The sequence below is a fragment of the Eptesicus fuscus genome, chromosome 7 (assembly GCF_027574615.1).
Source record: "Eptesicus fuscus isolate TK198812 chromosome 7, DD_ASM_mEF_20220401, whole genome shotgun sequence".
Classification (NCBI taxonomy): Eukaryota; Metazoa; Chordata; class Mammalia; order Chiroptera; family Vespertilionidae; genus Eptesicus; species Eptesicus fuscus.
The window spans coordinates 19,729,426-19,747,942 of record NC_072479.1 but is presented as its reverse complement, the minus strand read 5'-3'; the positions used below and the strand labels follow the sequence as shown (position 1 = coordinate 19,747,942).

Sequence of the window (18,517 nt, the reverse complement as noted above, 5' to 3'; positions counted from 1 at the left end):
AGAGCTGGGAGTGACCAGAAGCCAGGTGCTCAGTCCCTCCTATTACAGCGCGGGGTCGTGCTTCCCAGTGTAGGGTCCTCACACCAGCTTGGGGCTGAATCAACAGCTCCACCAATACCGGCTGCACCATGCTGCTGGTTCTTTAAGCTCAGCGTCCTCGTCTGTTAGGCAGGGATAAGAGTGCCTATCTTACTGAGTGTTGGAACAATTACACTTGACGTCGTGGGCAAAGCATCTGGCACAGAGCACTGTGTATAGTAAATGCTCCAAGAAGGTTAGCTGTCATCCCACATCTACCAAAGCCCGTGGTGTTTGGGTATCACCATGGTCCTCTGTGTCCTATAAACTTCTACATCTCATGGTCAGACCTGTTAGAAAGTAACCCCCTCCCCGCTAGGGCTTGAGGAATGGGCTGCATATCACACACCAATAACGTTGTATGAAATAGACATGGAATTAGTTTACAAACCGATTAAGGGAGGTAGGGGAGGGAGGGATAACTGGCAGAACACAGAGGGTTTTCAGCTGTGAAACTATTCTGTATGAAACTGTAATGGTGGACACATGTCATTGTACATTTGTCCAAAGTCATAGAAGGCACAAGAGTGAACTGTAATGCAAACTGTGGACTTTGGGAGACAATGAAGTGTGAATGCAGGTTCATTCATTGTAACAAGTGTACCCCCTGGTGGGGGATGTTGACAGTAGCAGGAGCTGTGCCTGTGGAGGCGGGTATATGGGAACATCTCTGTACCTTCTGATCAAGTTTGCTTGAAACAAAGTCTATTCAAAGAAATAAGAAATAAAAGCTACTAAAAACTGGTGATACACACACAAATGTACTATTCATATTGGCTCTGACAAATGTGAAAATTTAAGAAATCTAGCTCTTTATTTAACTTCAAAGCTAACATCAAGTGTTTATTTAAAAAAATAATGGCACCTGCTTTGAATGGGGTGAAGATCTACAGAGGATTTACAATTTTAGGCCGACATGAAACTGTGCAGTATTCCACAAAGTGTTAATTATGCAGTGGGTCTCACAGTAAGCATTTCCAGTTTGTACTTTCAGAGCCAGTGACTGGCGCCCAAACACGTCTTAAACACGGAGCACGTTTTGTTGAAACGTTTCTCTTAGGACAAGCACAGCGGGAGACACGCTTTAAATAACACACGAGTTAAAACTGCAACGCATAAATCATTCCTAAAACAATTCAGGTACATGGCTTTCCAGCTTCTTATAAACAGAGAAACTGTACTTCCTTTAGAAAGTTATAGGTTAGTCCTGCTTTATATCTTATGGGTTATTAAACTCTTATGAACTACCTTTTTCTTTTAGCTTCTTAACTACTTCTGATGTAAACAGGCCAATCTCATTGTTTTCAGTGGCTTATTTTTTTAGTAACTCTTTCCTTAGTACATGTGCTAAACTTCTTGAAATACTTCTCTCCAGATAAAGCCCTGAATTTTAAATAATGCCACTTTATCCCACCACCAGTTCCTCAGAATTATAGAAATATGCAAAATAGGTTAATCACACATGTCCACATTAATAAGTATAATTAAATGTTTTTTTTCAAACCAATACAACTATATTTGGATTCAATACAAAAAAATGTTCCCATTCAATGCAAAATAATTTGGTATTTAAAATCCAAAAGAAGAGGACAAAAGTAATTAGTTGCCCGAGGGAAGCTAGTTTCCATCCCTATCACTGAACCCATAATTAAACCTGATTCACTAGATAGAACGGCTGGGCAGTGAACACACACAGTGGAGCAGTATTTCAATGAAAACAAGAATGACAAAGCAGGAGAGGGGCTAAAATCACACAGATGCTAAGTGACAGAGAGGGATAGCAGCACGATGGGCTGAAATGAAAAGGGGGGGGGGTTTCCAGAAGATTCCATCTACCAAGAGATGATAGCGAGCATGAGTAAAACCACTAACGGGACACGCTAGACTTTCACCGCCCCAAATCTGCAATGGGGTACTTTTATTTACTGCCTCACTGTAGGATTGAATTTATTTATTTACTTTTGGGGGGAGGGTCTTTTGTTCTGGCTTAATCATATTCAAAATATAAGCTGAATAGCCAATTCAAAACCCACCAGGGAGTATTTTTAGGTTTTTGTTTTGTCCTCAGCTAAGTATCGTCCTGGTGATCATGAAAATAATCTCACCCAAAATGTCAGCACCCAAAACCACTCAATCAGTTCACGGCATGAGCAGGCGCTCACCCACCCAGCTGGCTTTCCTCCTCAGTAGGTATGTACAAGATGTTTACTACCAATGCAAGGTGTTGAAAAGGGATTAGTTGACTTAAATGTCAGTTAAATATCCAATTCCAGCATATGTCATAGCTTGATTACTACTTTTCATTGTATACTTATAAAATTTTATTTAATTTCCTCATGCAGTGGGAGGGTTTATTCCATAAGAAGAGAAAAAGAAGAGTCTCCTTGGGGTATGTCATCTTATTAGAAAGCTTCATGAACTTCCAACAAGACACTAAAATAAATATGCCGTGTAGGTTGAACATATCCAAGTAAAAACAAGCTTATCCGATGTTTAATGAGAGTCACCGAAAATAGGAATTCTGGAAAAAGAATTCATGATGAGGTGCAATGAATTAGATGCCACACTGTTTCAAACAGAGCGTTTCTAGCAGCTTGTTAACTGCTCCAGACCGGAGGGCCGGAGTGTGCTGCTTCCCCCTTCTTTCACTTTTCACTGTGGGGGACGCACAGATCGCAGGCCGGGGAAGTCCCTGCAAGCTTGCTGGGCTGAGCCACGGAGTGAGTGTGGTGGCAGGAGGAGGCTGATGTCTTCCTAGCCCCTCCCAGAGCCTTACATGATGCCCACAGGTAAAGGGGAATGCTGGCCATGAAAACATAAAGGCAAAAGGAAGCACACCATTCCTCTCCCTGCCTCCCCTAGACTTGGAACCTGTTTCTGTCCCCTGGATAGGATGGATCACAGTATTGTTAGCAGCCAACTTGGGAGACCCAGGGCGAGTCTGATAGCGAAAGGAGACGGCCATGAGATGGGGTGGGCCCTCTTCCCTGAATCCAAAATATTCTCTAGCCAACGATTTCATGAAATCATGTTTATTGTTTTAAAAAGCTTGAGTCTGGAATTAGATAATGGTGACAATTGTATGAGTTTGTGAACTGATTAGAACCACTGAATTGTAAACTTAAAACAAAAGCTTGAGTTGTATGAGTCTCACGCGCACTGGACTTGTGCCACATGCTCGACTATTCCATTCTCTCAAACCATGGCACTGTCACATTTCTTTCACGAGATTTCCCTAAAAGCAGCTCTTTGCAAAATATTGCACTTAATTTATACCCAGGCAATTTGAAGCTTTCTGGAAGAAAATGTACACTAACATGCATCTTGTGTCTTCAGATAACAGAGTGGGTGGTGGGAAGAGGGGCTAGAGAGCAGTTCCCATAACATTCTCCCACCTCTTCCTTTCATGTACAGAGAGCAGCCCATTTAAAGGAAAGTCTCACTGGGCTGAAGACAGTGAGTGGCATCCCCCAAAGAGGCCTGGGATGCTAACTTTTGGATGCTGCTACCTCAGGGGCATGTGGCCACTCGGTTATCCTAGGAGTTATTTTCAGTGAGATGCCAGGAGACAGATGGCACCCTTGGCTCAGACACTGCACCTAATTTATCTTATTCCTGCTGGTCTTTCAGGATCCTCTCACTCTTCATCCAGGTGAACTGCGCCCATCGATCTAGCTGCCGTGTCGTATTTCCTCCTGCTTCCAGTGTTCCTACCCGAGTACACTTCAGCTTTATAAATTATGATTCAGTTTTCCTTCTTAAAGAAACCCCCTGCATCATGTGTTTCCGTTTACTGAGTAAGCTTCAAACCCCTCACAGACCTGCGAACAAAGTGAATCACACCCTCACAGGGGGTTTATCACAATTAAGGTTTGTTGAATCCCAAGCCTCTGCAGTAGTGCTGACAGGACCCCAAACTGATGTTAAAGCCGCAGCCTGATGAGGGGTTTGGAAGCATTTCTGTCTGCTTTGGAGGCTGGGCATTCGATAGCCAGTTCAGATGGAATCAGGTGGACGGCTCCGTGGGTATGAAAAGGCACAAGTCCCATTCACACATCCTCCTGTCTCACCATGTAAAGTGCAACAGAACAACTAGTTAGACTTGGGATGGATAAACAGGTGTGTAAAAAGATTTCCATGTTACAGAGAGCCACACACAATTGAGCACTGTGGATGCTGGGCACACCTGGGACCTACGATCCACTGTGGGACGGATTACACGGGGTTTACTGGACTTCCACAGGCCGTGAGGGGTCCACATGGTCCACGCCTGTCCTTCTCCCCTTCCCCGAGTCGTGCCACATCTTTGCTGCTATGTGACTCAGGGAAAACGTGACCACTAAATGGTGAGCTCATTTCTGATAGAGATATGAGGGAACTGAAATTCCCTTTTCTTCTGAGTCACCAATTACGCCGAGTGCTCAATGACCAGAGGTCTACCGTGCTGGGCGAGTCAGCTGGGCGGGACATCTGGTCTGATTAAGGCAGTGAGTAACATGGGAGCTCGGAACAGATTCACATGACCAGGGACGGGGACTGAGCTGGCAAACGCTGCCGAGATAAGAGAGTTGTACTTATTTACAACACAGTCCCATCCTTCTGGTAATCCTCATGGGCACGACTGCTCACGTTAAAATTTGGTAGTATGCACAGAGTTCTCTTTAAACTAAAAACCAGGAGACCCTTGAAGACGGGAGCCAGCGGCTTCATCTGGGTATTATTATTCTTTCTATGGCACACAGAATATGGTCCCAGTTTTTACAAAATATTGCAAGAAGAGTCACAGCAAAGAAGGTGCCAATGATGTGGAAGCGGCTCTTCATCATGGGCGAGACGAACTTGGCGATGGTGGACACACACACCAGGATGACGGTCATGAAGGCCAGCACCACGTTGATGCACTTCCCCAGGAGAACCCTGGCGTTCGCCGTGTCTGTCTGCTGAGCCTGCTGCTCCTGCTGGTGGAGCTCCAGCTTAGAAATGCGAGTCTGGCAGGATTCCAAGGCTTCCTGTGGGCAAAAGGCAGAGCAAGGATCAAATGCTGTGCGATCACGGGCAACCTGCGAGTGCCCGCCTGGGAGTGCACGGGAGCCCCCAGCTCAGAATGCCGATGCCGAGGCAGCCTCACAGCCAAACTGATGGTGATGATGACGACGGCAAAGAAAGAAAACAAGGCTCATTTTATCGTTATTTATGGGCAGAAGAAGCATGTGTACACAACCATAGCACACCATAAATGAGAAATTAGGGTTAGGTATTCTGACTCCACCTACGTATGAAATAAAGTGCATATTGGCATCTGTTGGTACCACAAGGGACAAACTGGGGGGTGGGGAGGGGAGGTGGGGAGTTAGAGTTCCATTTTGGGACAGTTGTCTACTTCTAGCCATGGAGTAGGCAGTATCTCTAATTCTAGTCCTTATTTCACTGCTCAGTCTGTGTGCACCCATTACAGACTGGCAGAGGATGGAGAGAGAAAGGCAGGGACAGGACTGACTGTGGGACAGCTCTGCTTCGCCTGTGTCTCAAGACACTATCTGAGGCCATGCACTCTCGCTAGATCTCGTTCTTTCCAAGACTTCAATGACTCCGACAAGATGATGCCAGGTATACCTCTGGCACAGCTGTCTCTTCTGAGATCGACTCATATATCTACACACCTTCTTGAGCTTCCTAAAAGCACCTCAAATGCAATATGTCCAAATGTGGATTCATGTATTACACCTTCTCCTGTACATCAGTCCTGTTTCCATTTCAGTTCCTTTTCCCAGTTCCTCAGGCCAGAAGCCTGAGAGGCATTCATCAATACCATCATCACCCAGCCCCATTGATACAACATCCAGGTCTATTTCTCTCCCCTCCCAGTCACCACCCCAAACTAAGCCACCAGGATCTCTTGCCTACAACAAATACAGAAATTTTTCCACACACCCTCTTGATTCTCAACCCCACGAATCCACTTTCCACACAGCAGCCCAAGTGATCTTTGAAAGATGCATATCTGCTGTCACTCCTTGTACACTTCTTGCATCTTTAACATGGCTCAGACCCAGCCACGCTCTCCTGCTTAGTGTTCTGGCCATACTGGCTTTCTGGGTTATGAGAAGGAGCACACTCAGGGCTCTGCATGTGCAGTGCATGTGTCTGGCATGTCTGCCTCCCCACTCCCTCCCCTCTTCATCTGTGGATCTCCCATTCTCTTTCAGGCCACAAGTTAACTGTCGCATCCTGAGGGAAGTCTTCCTGACCCATCAGACTACGCCAAGCCTCCCTTTAGCCCTTCTCTCTGACCAAGAGGCCATAGCTGCATGAGGGTAAGGAGTAGGCCCACTGAGCTGCGATCCCCAGCAGGAGACCACCGGCAGGCATGCAGTAGGTGGGCAGGCATGCAGCAGGTGCTACATACTAGCTGAATACTCAGGAGACTGGGTTATGAGATCTGAGGCTTGAAAGAGAAAAACCTTTCGTCTCTTGAGAGAAAAGCACCTAACTAGAAGGGGGTATAGTGAGCCCCTTTTAGTTCACTAGCCTACTGTCTAACTCAGGTTTTTAAACAGCACAATGATTTAACATGATTTGCTTTTCTTCTGCTGAATATACTCTATGGGCCAAAGAACAGGGTTTGCTGTTACTATAGTAACTTTCATTACACAGGCTACCAACAAAAAAGGTAAAACTTCTTCAGATCTTCATATTCTAAAAAATACTGCTCTCCACAATGACACACAAGTACCCCACATCATATATATTTTTTTCAAACATTTTGGCTCAAGGTTCCCTTCATTTAGGACATGGCATGGGAAAGTGATAGAACAAGACAAAAGACCAACTTTGTAGGCAAATTCATCCATCTTTGATTGGGTAGGAGAATTACATATATAAATAGAATGATCCTAGAATTGTCTTAGAACTGCTATGAATTGTTTTTAACCAAAAGAAAAAATCCAAAAAAAGTAAGCACTGTATTGTAAGGAACTTTAGTCACAGCACACACTAGGAGATAGTCAGCCCCACAACCGTCAGACTTCCTTGGGTCCAGTATTTAATTTATTGAGAATAAAGACAAAGGGCAGGATTATCTTCTAAACTCTTTTCATTGGGATTCAGGGTTAAAAACCCCAATACTCAATTGCTTAAAATAACAACAAATTCTTGCAAACCCATAGGCAACAGCCACCCTCATCTAATACTGGCGCATCCTCTGGAATAACCCTGTGAACAAAAGAAACAACAAATAGGACAAAGCTGAGCAGGCCCAATTGCTAAAAGCCCTGAGAAATATGGCTACCCACCTACATACTAAAAAGAATGGTCAACATTTATTTTTTGACTGCTTATGTGTCCGGCAAAGATTTAAGTACTTTACGTTATTATTCCATTTCATCCTCTCGACAACCTTAGGAGATAGAGCTCATTCGTATTTCCATTTTATAGATGAGGCAACTGAGGCACAGAACGCTGACCTGTGCAGGGCCACACAGTAAGTGGCAGAGCCAGGACCCAGACACGTTCTAAAACAGAATGATCTAATAAACCTGCCTTGTTCACCTGGCAGCTCTGCACACTGAAATGGGTTCACATCTTTTGAAGCCCATCAGTGGTGAAGCTGTCTCCTAGCCCAGAGCGGGGGCAGACATCCTCAGCGTCTTCAGCCCCATGTCCCCAGGCAAGCATTTCCTACCAGCTCTGTCTGATGCCAGAACTGCCCAAATACACATGTGGCATTAACCCAAGCTCCACCCTCCACACAGAGTGGAACAAAACATGGGCGCTGACACTCCAGCTCACACACTGTGGGAGAAATCTCTCTGCTTCAGTTTTCTCCCTTATAAAGTGGGTCTGGAGAAAATGATCACTGGCTACAAAGAAGATTTGCAAACATGAAGCTGAACATTACTTGAAGAGTATAATTTTTTTTTTTAAAAAAAGGCAATCTGAGGGTATATAAACTGGTGCAGCCACTGTGGAAAACAGTATGGCAGTTCCTAAAAAAATTAAAGATAAAACTATCAGAGGACCCAACAATCCCACTTCTGGGTGTATAACTAAAGGAAATGAAATCAGTATATAGAAGAGACATCTGCAACCCATGTTCCCTGCAGCATTATTTACAACAGCCAAGACATGGAAACAACCCAAGTGCTCATTGATGAATGAATAAAGAAAACGTGGCATTATATCTACAATGGAACTATGCAGCCAGAGAAAGAAGGAAATAACTGCCACTTGCGATGCCATTTGACATGGATGGACCTTGAGGGCATTATGCTAAGTGAAATAAACCAGGCAGAGAAAGACAAATACTATATATGTTCTCAATTATATGTTGAATCTAAAAAACTGAACTCACAGAAACAGGGGATAGACTGGTGGCTGCCGGAGGTGCAGGGACAAAATGGGTGAAGGTGCTCAAAAGCTATAAACTTCCAATGATAAAAGCAAGATTTGTTTTACTTTCAAAATTTGTAAAAGTTTTGGTTGTGGTGGGGAGAGTAGGGTATAGGTGATGAGCTTAGGGGGGACTAGATAATAAGAATTTGTTAATTAATTTAGGCAGAAAGTAAACAGAATATAGCTTCTTTACCCAGTAATGTCTATAACAGTGACTTTAAACTGATGTGCTGCAAGAATTTTTGCCTATTTAGTCAGGGGCACTGACCTCTTTTCCCTCAGATTGTCAAATAAAAAAATGACAACAGCCAACACAACAATAGCCCTCTGGTGTGAATGAACCAAAATTACACCTTTTTTTGGTCAGATTGGCAAAAATATATAGTATTATATATTTTGGTGTGCCACAGAATTTTAGTAAGTAGTTTGTGTGTGCCACGAGATGAAAAATGTTGAAAATCGCTGGTCTATACCATGAGCTGATGGGGTTAATAAGGTAGAGAAGAAGTGCTTGCTGAGGGGTATGCACTTCGTCTGTTAAGTGAATTAACGGCTGGGAGAAGCCCGGTGAGTGCCCAAGGCGGGGAGGAAAGGCACCTGGATGTCCCGCGAGCGCTCGTACGCCTGGTAGGCCACCTTCTCCTCGATGCTGGCCAGCTCCTGCTTCAGGTCGGCCGTCTCGTGCTGATGCAGGTCCGTCAGGTCATGGAGCTGGTCTTCCAGTCGCTCGTACCTTTTGGAGAGAGGAGCCAATTCTGAGCACGACATTTCCAAAGTGTTCTAACAGCACATTCCGGAATGACGTCCTTGACATCTCCCTGCTGCCAGTGCCCTTTGGCTTGCTGCATCTCCTGGCAGACCGTTTCCAGAAGAGAAGTCTAGCTGTGGGAAATGCACTGACTTCCAACTCCGGTCTCTGTAGTCCTAACTGTCCTCACCACTGGGTTTCATCCAAAGCAAACCTGGCTTTTCCACCCAGGTCAGCCCCGCACGTTGGCTGGCTGTGATGGCAACAGGACGGACCTCAACAGTGACACGTTTATTATGGCTGGTCAGGAGGCAGGGCTATGGGGGATCCTGCTCAAGGCCAGGACCCACTGGCATCCTGGTGCTCCTCCCCCCTCCACCCCCACAGTGCCCAGCAGTTCATGGCCAGGTGCCAGAGTGCCTAGAAGGAAAGAACCAACTACTACACACTGGAGCCAACTCCACGATTTCCCAGGGTACACACTGATTCCGAATACATGTCCCAGCTCTTGGAACTTCAGTGCCAATAACAAATTAAGCTCACTATAAATTATAGATGGCTTATCAGGTCAGGTGGCATTTCCAAAAGTCCAAATCTAAGGTAACAGAGGCACAAAGATCCCCACTCTCAGCCCTCATCCCCCTCAGAGAGGAGAGATTTGCCTCAGGCATATTTACATAAACTTATGTTTATTTTGAAGCAGGAAGCACTATTTGGAGAAGATGCATTAGCCTGAAATGACTTTGATCAATGCCAGTTTTAAGATCCTTATACATTTTTTAAAAAATGAGACCAAAAATACATATTTAATGCTTAATCTCTGGTAGGACTTCATAGGTGTCCAATGCTGGTATCATAGAGAAGCCCTTTAAAGATCTCTTAAAGTAAGCAATATAGTCAGTTGCTAAATCATGGAGATGACAAACATTAACTATACTAGTGGCCCGGTGCTTGGATTTGTGCACATTGAAAGGAAATTAATTAGAAAAAATATTTTAATATCACTATTCGCCCTTTCTCTATAATAAAAGTGTCAGAGATGAAAGCAAATTAGTAAAATGTATATGAAAATAATATCTAAATTGGTTAATAAACAATAACAACAATGACATGATATAAAAACAAAAACATGATATAAAAACATTGATAAAAACAATGACTGATAAGTTGATTAAACTTATTACAATATCTCCCTGTATACCACATTAACAGTGAAAATACTTCCAGAGTGCTTGACTAATTTCCCTGTGATGAAGAATTTACAACTTTAACTTTAACGTCACTTGCTCTTCAAACTCGAGAGAAAGCAACATATAACTGACCATGTCTGAAAACGGGTTCAGGTAGGAATATTCCTACTCTGTCTAGAGTTTGTCCTTGTGATTTATTAATAGTCATCACAAATGCTGGCATCACGGGAAACTGTCTCCAAATTAATTTAAATGGGAGGCCAGTGTCAGATGGGACAAATCAATTATTGGAATCAGAACAACCTGTCCTTCTGCAGATCCTGTTAATAATTCAGCTTCAATTATGTTAGGTCGCAATGTTTTGATAATAAATCTAGTACCATTACAAAGACCCCATTTACTATTAAGATTTCTCAGTAGCATGATCATTGCACTGCTTTCAATTTTAATTTATGACATGGCATTCCCGAAGGAGTAATACGATTAAAAGAAATTCGATGGGAACTTTATATGTATTGTGCATGTGTGAGTCAACGTTTGTTTTTAAACTAGAGGCCCGGTGCACAAATTCGTGCATGGGTGGGTCCCTCTGGATGGCCTGCAGGGATTGGGCCAAAACTCACAGTCCAAAGCCACCTGCAGCTCCTACCTGCCACTCCCGCTTATCCTGGCCACACTGCACCTGCCATGTGTTTGCACCCAATCAGTCCTGATAGGGAGAGGCTTGCGCTGCCGTAACAGTGCTCGCCAGCCATGAGCCCAGTGTCTGGCGCCCTCCGGAGGGGAGTGGCCTGCAGGATTGGGCTAAAACTGGCTCTCTGACATCCCCGGGGGGTTCTGGATTGCGAGAGGGCTCAGGCCAAATCCAGGGACCCCACCAGTGCACGATCAGGGAAGGAGCACGGGAGGGCTATGGGGCATGTCTGGCCCCGTCTCGCCCAGTCCTGATTGGCTAACCTACCAGTTGGAGCATCTGCCCCCTGGTGGTTGGTGCGCATCATAGCAAGCAGTTGAGTGGCCTTAGCATATCATTAGCTTATTACGCTTTGATTGGTTGAACAGTCGACCAGTCATCGGATGATCAGACACTTAGCATATTAGGCTTTTATTATATAGGATTGCCAGTGTGTGTCATATGTACTGGCTGGTCAGTCAGTCGGACCTACAGTTGGTCACTTAGCCTTTTATATATACAGATAACAAATGAGAACAAAAACTTTCCTAAATTTATGTAAGTGGGTATTTGTGACTTGGGATAAAATTTGGACCCAAAGAGTACTGTATCCCAAACTATTCAAATGGAATTAAGGTTAATATTCTCTGGAAAATTTGTGAGTCAAAAAAAGTTCTTGTGTGACAAAGAAACCAAAAAGTCAAAGACATATGAGGAAAGTTTAAAAAATTGTTTCATAAAATACAGCTGAAGAAAGCCACATTCCTAAATTAATACATATATAAAACCATGTATCAGATATAAAACATGTAAGCTAAAAATCTTACAATATGTGATAGGTATTTACTTTTTTAATCTACATTTTTGTAAGTTAACATATTCATTTTGACCAAAATAACCTTTGAAGGATCTTTTTATTGGTAAAATGGTGGGCATATACACTTGTTTTTTTATCCTCACCCAAGGATATGCTTGTATAGATTTTAGAGAGTAAGAAAGGAAGGGAGGGAGGAGGGAGGAATGAAGGGAGGGAGGGAAGAAGGGCGGAGGGAGAGAGGGAGGAAGGAGAGAGAGAGAGGGAGGGAAGGAAGGAGGAAGAGAGAAAGAAAAACATCTATGTGAGAGAGAAGCATGCAACCTTTTGGTTCACAAGATGATGCTCAACCGAGCCACACCGGCCTGGGCCCAAATGCCTTTTGACCCATATTCCTCTTTATGAAAAGTACAACCATTAGCGTATCACTGTCAAGCAATCTCTCTGCAATTAGTAACTCATGCTTCCAAATAAATTCTAAGAGAATTGTCTGAAATAATACCTGTATCTCTCCTCTTGCAGGGTCTGAGAAATAAAACCGTATTCTCTCTTAAACTGCACCTTCAGGGCCTCGATGTCCTCGGCCAGCTGTGCCTGGGTATCCTTGATCTCCCTCAATTCCTCCAGGATCATGGTGAGCTTCCCCTGGCTGTCCAGTGTGCCCGCTCCGCTGGCCCCGAATGACTGGTTCCCATTACTGTCGGCGGAGCCCGATGTGCCGCTTGAACACTCGTCGTCGCTGCCATACTTGGGTTTATTTACGATGGTTGAGCTGCCCCCATAGGCCCTGGCACTCGCCTCGGGCCTAAACTCCTCTAAGGAATTTTTTAAGTGAGCAATGTTGTCTGCGCTGCCAAACTTATTCCGGATCAAGTTGGCAAACTCTTTGGACTTATTGAAGACAAATACAGGCGGAGTGAGGGAGACGCCTGGCATGCCTGACTTACTGCTCTCCATGCTGTGCGGAGCAGTTCGAGACTTGGCCTGGGCATCTTTCAGGGAGTGCTGGATATCCTTCAGGTTGTCCTTGGAGCTTCTGGAGGCTCCGTTCTGTTCGATCTCCCTGAGCTTCCTGTGATACTGCTCTAATTTCTTCTGCAGCTGGGCAATGGAGTGAGCCGACTTCTGATTCTTCTTCTCAAAGACTTGTTTGATACGACCAGCCTGCTGCTTGTCAGCGCTGTTGACTAGTTTCAGATATTCTGCAACATTCCCATCCCGGGACGTCTGCTCGATTTTGATCTGCTCTGTTACCTTTAGAATTTTTTGTTTCAGGCTGTCCGCATTGAGCTTGACCTTGTGGAAGTCCAGGATGCCATCGGGTACATCGAAGTTGAGGTTGGTGTCTGACCCGCCTCGGCGTATGTTCAGGGGCAGGCTTAGGGTATTCATGTCATGGCGCTCTACCTGAAAAAGAGCAGAAGTAACTGTAAGGTTTGAAGTCTAAGAGACAGTTACTGTGATAGAATCTGTGCTCACAACAGACATGCTTCAGTCCCAGAGTTTTAAAAAAAATCCCCTACTATCGTCTTAAGTTGAACACAGGACACCAGTCCAACTCCTTCCCATATCCATGCACACTACCTGTGAGATTCAAAGTCCCCCAGGGCATCCAATTTTCTGTCTGATCTGATGGCAACCTTTGGTTGGCAGGGGAGAAATGCATAGGATGAGGTTACCAGTCAGTCCAGGTTTCCCAAAGTGCCCAGGTAATGGGGATGCTTGCCATGCCCCATTCACCATTGTGGGAAGTGCATCCAAGTCAGAACTCAATCATTTAATAGAAGGAGAATGAAAGAAAGAAATAAAAGAAAAATGAAAGAAAGTGAAGTTCTAGCAGGTACATTCATCTATACAATAAATTATTTTCTTTTATTTTTTAAAATAATGTTTTTATTGATTTCAGAGAGAGAGGTAGAGGGAGAGAGACCTAGAAACATCAATATGAGAGAATCACTGATCAGCTGCCTCCCGCAGGCTCCCCTCCCCCCACAGCCTGGGCACGTGCCCCCACTGGTAATCCAACGTGGTCTCCTGGTTCATGGGTCAATGCTCAACCAGCCGGGCAAGAACTTATTTTCTTAATGAAATAACTAACAGATGTGATGAAATAATATGGTGCAAGATTAATTTTAATAATTGAGTAATACAACAATATTTAGATGTGGAAACAACCACAAACCACAACCAAAGTGATTTAAAAAACAGTACTAATATTAAGACCATGTGAAATAGCTTTCTTACTCAAGTGCCGCCTGGGGAAAAGAACTGTGAAGTGAGCATCTTGGCAGGGAAGGTGGGTGGGTAGGTGGGGCGCTAGTCTGTCTCTAAAAGGGAAGGCAAATGCAGGCTGTGTGCCAGGCACAGTGGATGCTCACAGGGCTGTCCTACTTGATCCTCTACCACACCAGGCAAATAATGTGCTAAATCCGTGTAATAAGTAGAAACTGAGACTTAAAGGAGTCAGGATTTGAATCAAATCACCCTAACTCAGGTCCTCTTGCCATATCAAGACACTCTCACACTTGTGTCCCCAGAGGACCAAAACCAGGTCTTGGTAGACTCTGAATAAATACATCCTCTAAATAAAGATTTGTAAGATCTAAACTGAAGCATCTATTTGTCAAGTTAACAACCCTTTGATTAAAATAATGCCTTGATATAGATTCTCACATGGGTGACAATACAATATTCAGCCCAGGTTACCTTTTTTTTTTTTTTAAAGGGGACAGTACATTGACATAGCAAACAATTATTAAGATAATAACTTAGCAGATCGCACACTGCCTAAGTGGCCCAGACTTGAGTGTGGACTGTTTCCAACAGTGAATATTAACAGTCTGCCTTATGGAAAATGCTACCCGGTACTCTTTCCCAGAGAAGGGATCCCAGCAGCACAGGGGGACACGCCCAGACTGGTGAGGCAGGCCTCCTCCATAACTTACAAAATCTGTTACCATTATTAATTGGCCCCTGTCTTCCCACATACCATTTTGCCTTGGGTAAGGGACACTGGTTGTTTTATCTGGCAGAAAAGCATCAGGCTGGAAGGAACTTAATGCCAAATCACTATCAGGCTAGAAAACAGGATGTATGAAAAAAGGATAAAAGAATAGTAACCAGCTGGTCAAGAGGGAAGGATGGGTGCAGGGACTAAAGAAAGTATATAATAATCACCAAGTCCTAGAGAGATGAGTACAGGAAACTCAAGGAAGCTATGTATCGACGGAGCCCTAGTAGACCCAAAAAGGAATGGGCTGAAGTTACAGCAATAAGGCATGCACTAAACCTAGCAAATGTTTATTTTGGGCAGACAGAGTAACTGTACAACCACAAGGCTGGGAAAACGATGTCACTGAAGATATCTAATTTAATAGTGCTTCTCTACTTCTCAGAAACTTTCTTTGGCTCTCTAATGCCTCCCAATTAGATAATACAACTTGGCCACTGTAAGGCCTTAGCTTACCTTTCAGGCCTCACCCTGCACCTGATGGATGCTGGTTTTATGTTAAGTGACCCCAGCAACTCAAAGTTCCCAGAATGTATGTGAATTTTCCATAGATTTCCTCCTGTGTCTAGTATTTGCAATGCCTGCTACCCATTCACCTCTGCTGATCCAAATCCTACATGTGCTGCAATATGCATTTCAATGCCACTTCTTCCATGAAGTTTGTCCCATTCCCATTGGAAAGCTGCCTTTCCTTTCTGTGATCCTCCTCTTTCCCTCCTTTCTCACTCATGCATGGGGAGATGGGTCATACCTGTGCCCAGCCTGTGCTGGCATGACCCCTATTCACAGGAGGCTGTCTATGAATGTTTGCATGATGGCATCATTCAGGAGAGTCTACACTGGAGTCATTTAAGATACATTTTAATAGAATCAAAAAATAACCTTGGAAGTTTGGCCCACACAGATCTGACCATTCCAGGTAGAGTTGTTTTTCTAATACCCACGTAAATAAACTCTACATCATTTCACAATGATCCAACTAAATGGAGATCAGGTGCAACAACATACACAAGCATAAATCAGGACTTTTAAGTATAGCTTATAGTCAGAAAAGAGCACATTTAATAAGTTTGAAACTTAATGAATTTCCACAAACTGAACATATTATGTAACTAGGACCCAGTTGAAAAAACAGAAGGGAAACTTCCTCGTGCCCCCTTCAGTCACAACTGCATCATCCTCACCTCCAGAGGTAACCATACACATGACCTCAGCATTCTCGCCTTCTTTTTGCTCTGCACTGTGAGATTCGCAAGAACCTGCTTCTGCCCTCCTTGTGCTCAGTAGGATAAAGTTATTAAAACAAACAAACAAACAAATACCTGCTTGTATTCTCCATTGAGAAGTCTGAAGACACAGAGGTTTCTATACCTTACCAACCGCAGCGGTTAAGTCCTCACCTGTTCTTCCTCCTCTAATTCTCAACCACACCGCAGCTGGCCACCCAACAACTCCGGCATCTCAGCACAACGGCCTCGCTCTCTTACAGGCTGCTGGGCCAGGCCAGCCTCACAGACACAGGAGCGTTTATGCCCAGAGGGCTGGCTGACTCTATAATAATGCTTGGCATGTTCACGAGAATCCAGGTCAGGGAAAGCTACTACATTTAAAGCTCAAATCAATCACTCTTAATGCTTGTCCGCAAATCTCAGTTAGAAATGTTTGATAAGGGTAAAAAGTTGGACCTATTGCTGGGCCACTCCTTGCAGCCTTATAGTCTCGACCTCTGCAGAATAATTGAGAGTCAGCTAACACATCGCCGCTAGATGCCCATACACTCCCTGAACAGAAACTGAAACTTCATGCACATGCTGGGAAGAAAGCATGAGGGGCCTCCGTCCTCCCTTTAATCTGGACTCAGCACTGAGGGCAGCTGTACAGCGCAGCTGTTTTAGGGCTGAGACCTGGTGGAAGAGAACGAAGGGTCACCAATCCCTGGAGCCGCATGCATGTGGACTGTGTGGGCCAGGAGACACGTGTTCCAGTTCTGGCACTGACATACATCAGCTATGTTGTTCTTTGGTAAATCAAATCACATCTGTGGATTTAGATTTCCTAATTACGGACAAAGGAGATAGAACCAGACAACTCAGAGCTAACACTGTAAAATTCCAAGAAATGTAATCCCATTCCATGAAACGCATCGTTACTGTTGAAAGCGGGGTAGAAATAGAATGTTGGGGAACCAGCTAGTATTGTAAGAAGTATTAATCATGCTCTGTTAACCGTGATTGTTTTATTCTGATTAAAGAAGGCACATTCTACCCTGGCTGGAGCTGACCTGAAGCAGCCCTTCCTCCCCATCTGGAGCTGCCTGTTATCATGGAAAGATTAACAAAGATTTGTTACAGAAATCAGAATCGCCAGCCCTTTGAAGATCCCCAGTCCTTTTGCATATCTGTAAACTGCCCTTTAGCCTACTTTTCCTTTGTACTTCTACCTATATAAGCGCTGGCTTATGGTGGGCTGCAGAGCAGATTTTTGTCAATATTGGAATAAAGGCTCATATATGATTCAACCCTGTCTCTGCTTAATTGGCTCGAGTAGTGACGGGCAGCACGGACCCATGTCTGTCTGGTTTACACTGTGAGATAGTATCAGGAATAGTCAAGGGCTGGGCTCTGGAGGCAGACTGCTCTGGTTTCCATCTTGGCACCACTCTTAAGAGCTGTGTGATCTTGGAGAAGTGACTTCACCTCTCTGTGCCTCGGTTTCCTCTTCTGTAAAATGGAGATAATGATTCTTCAAAGAGTAGTTGTGAGGAAAAATAAGATAATGCACAGAAAGTGCTTAAAGACTTCCTGGCACAGAGAGTGGTTTCAATAAATGTTTGCTATTGTTATTTAAAAATGTACCCTATAAGTAAAAACTAAAAGGAACAATGGTTATTTTTGTACTGGGGGGTTATAAAGAGTAATTCTTCTAATGCTTTCGTATGTCCCAATTTCTAAAAAATAATAAACATGAATTACTGTTTTGGCAGAAAAGCTGCTGTTTTTAAAATGACTGCTAGCCTCTTTCAGTTCTCAGAATTACTTGGCTATTGTTACCTTACATGAAAGGCGGAACACCGGCTCCGCAGTGAAGCCATTTCTAATAATGTTTTCCTTCCGGCAGTAGAAACACTTCTACTGTCACCTCGATGTTCTGGAACAAAGGCTACGGGGAAGCTAAAGCCCTGGACAGACGTCAAAAACTGACACAGTCATCGGTGCAACAATCCAAGCCTCCAGCACAGGGCTGAGGAAGCTGGGCTCCTCGGCCGGTGCCAGTCACCCCTCAGTCGTTACCACCAGCGCTGCTCTAACACGTTGTCAGGGGTCCAAAGAGAGCTGTCCCCTGCCACATCCGCACTGATCCCCTAAAGCTCCAGGAGGAAACGAACAGAAAGGGAAGGAGCGCTAGTGCAGAGGCACCCCACCCAAATCCCCACCCTTCCTGGGGACCCCTAGAGGGTGTGGACCGAGGCAGGAGTCCCCTGAGGTTCTGGGGGGGGGGGCGGTCACTGAGTGGTCAGAATGTGCAGGGCATAGAGAGGTCAGAAAGGGGACAGAAACAACCGCCTGCTTAGTCCCAGGCCGGACACAATGAACCTTTGCTTAAAGAAAAGCTG

The 18,517-nt window shown here is 44.4% G+C and overlaps 1 protein-coding gene across 2 annotated transcripts in view; it reads right to left on the bottom strand.

Moving 5' to 3' along the window:
- Positions 1 to 867: 867 nt before the first annotated feature.
- Positions 868 to 18,517, bottom strand: part of TMCC3 (transmembrane and coiled-coil domain family 3) — a 66,387-nt gene continuing 48,737 nt past the window's right edge. For both annotated transcript variants that reach the window (XM_054718794.1, XM_054718795.1), the window contains exons 2-4: positions 12,397 to 13,301; positions 9,067 to 9,202; positions 868 to 5,087 (exon numbers count right to left, since the gene is read on the bottom strand). In XM_054718794.1, the coding sequence (XP_054574769.1) occupies positions 4,785 to 5,087; positions 9,067 to 9,202; positions 12,397 to 13,301 (1,344 nt within the window). In that variant the 3' untranslated portion in view covers positions 868 to 4,784. The remainder of the gene's footprint in view (positions 5,088 to 9,066; positions 9,203 to 12,396; positions 13,302 to 18,517) is intronic.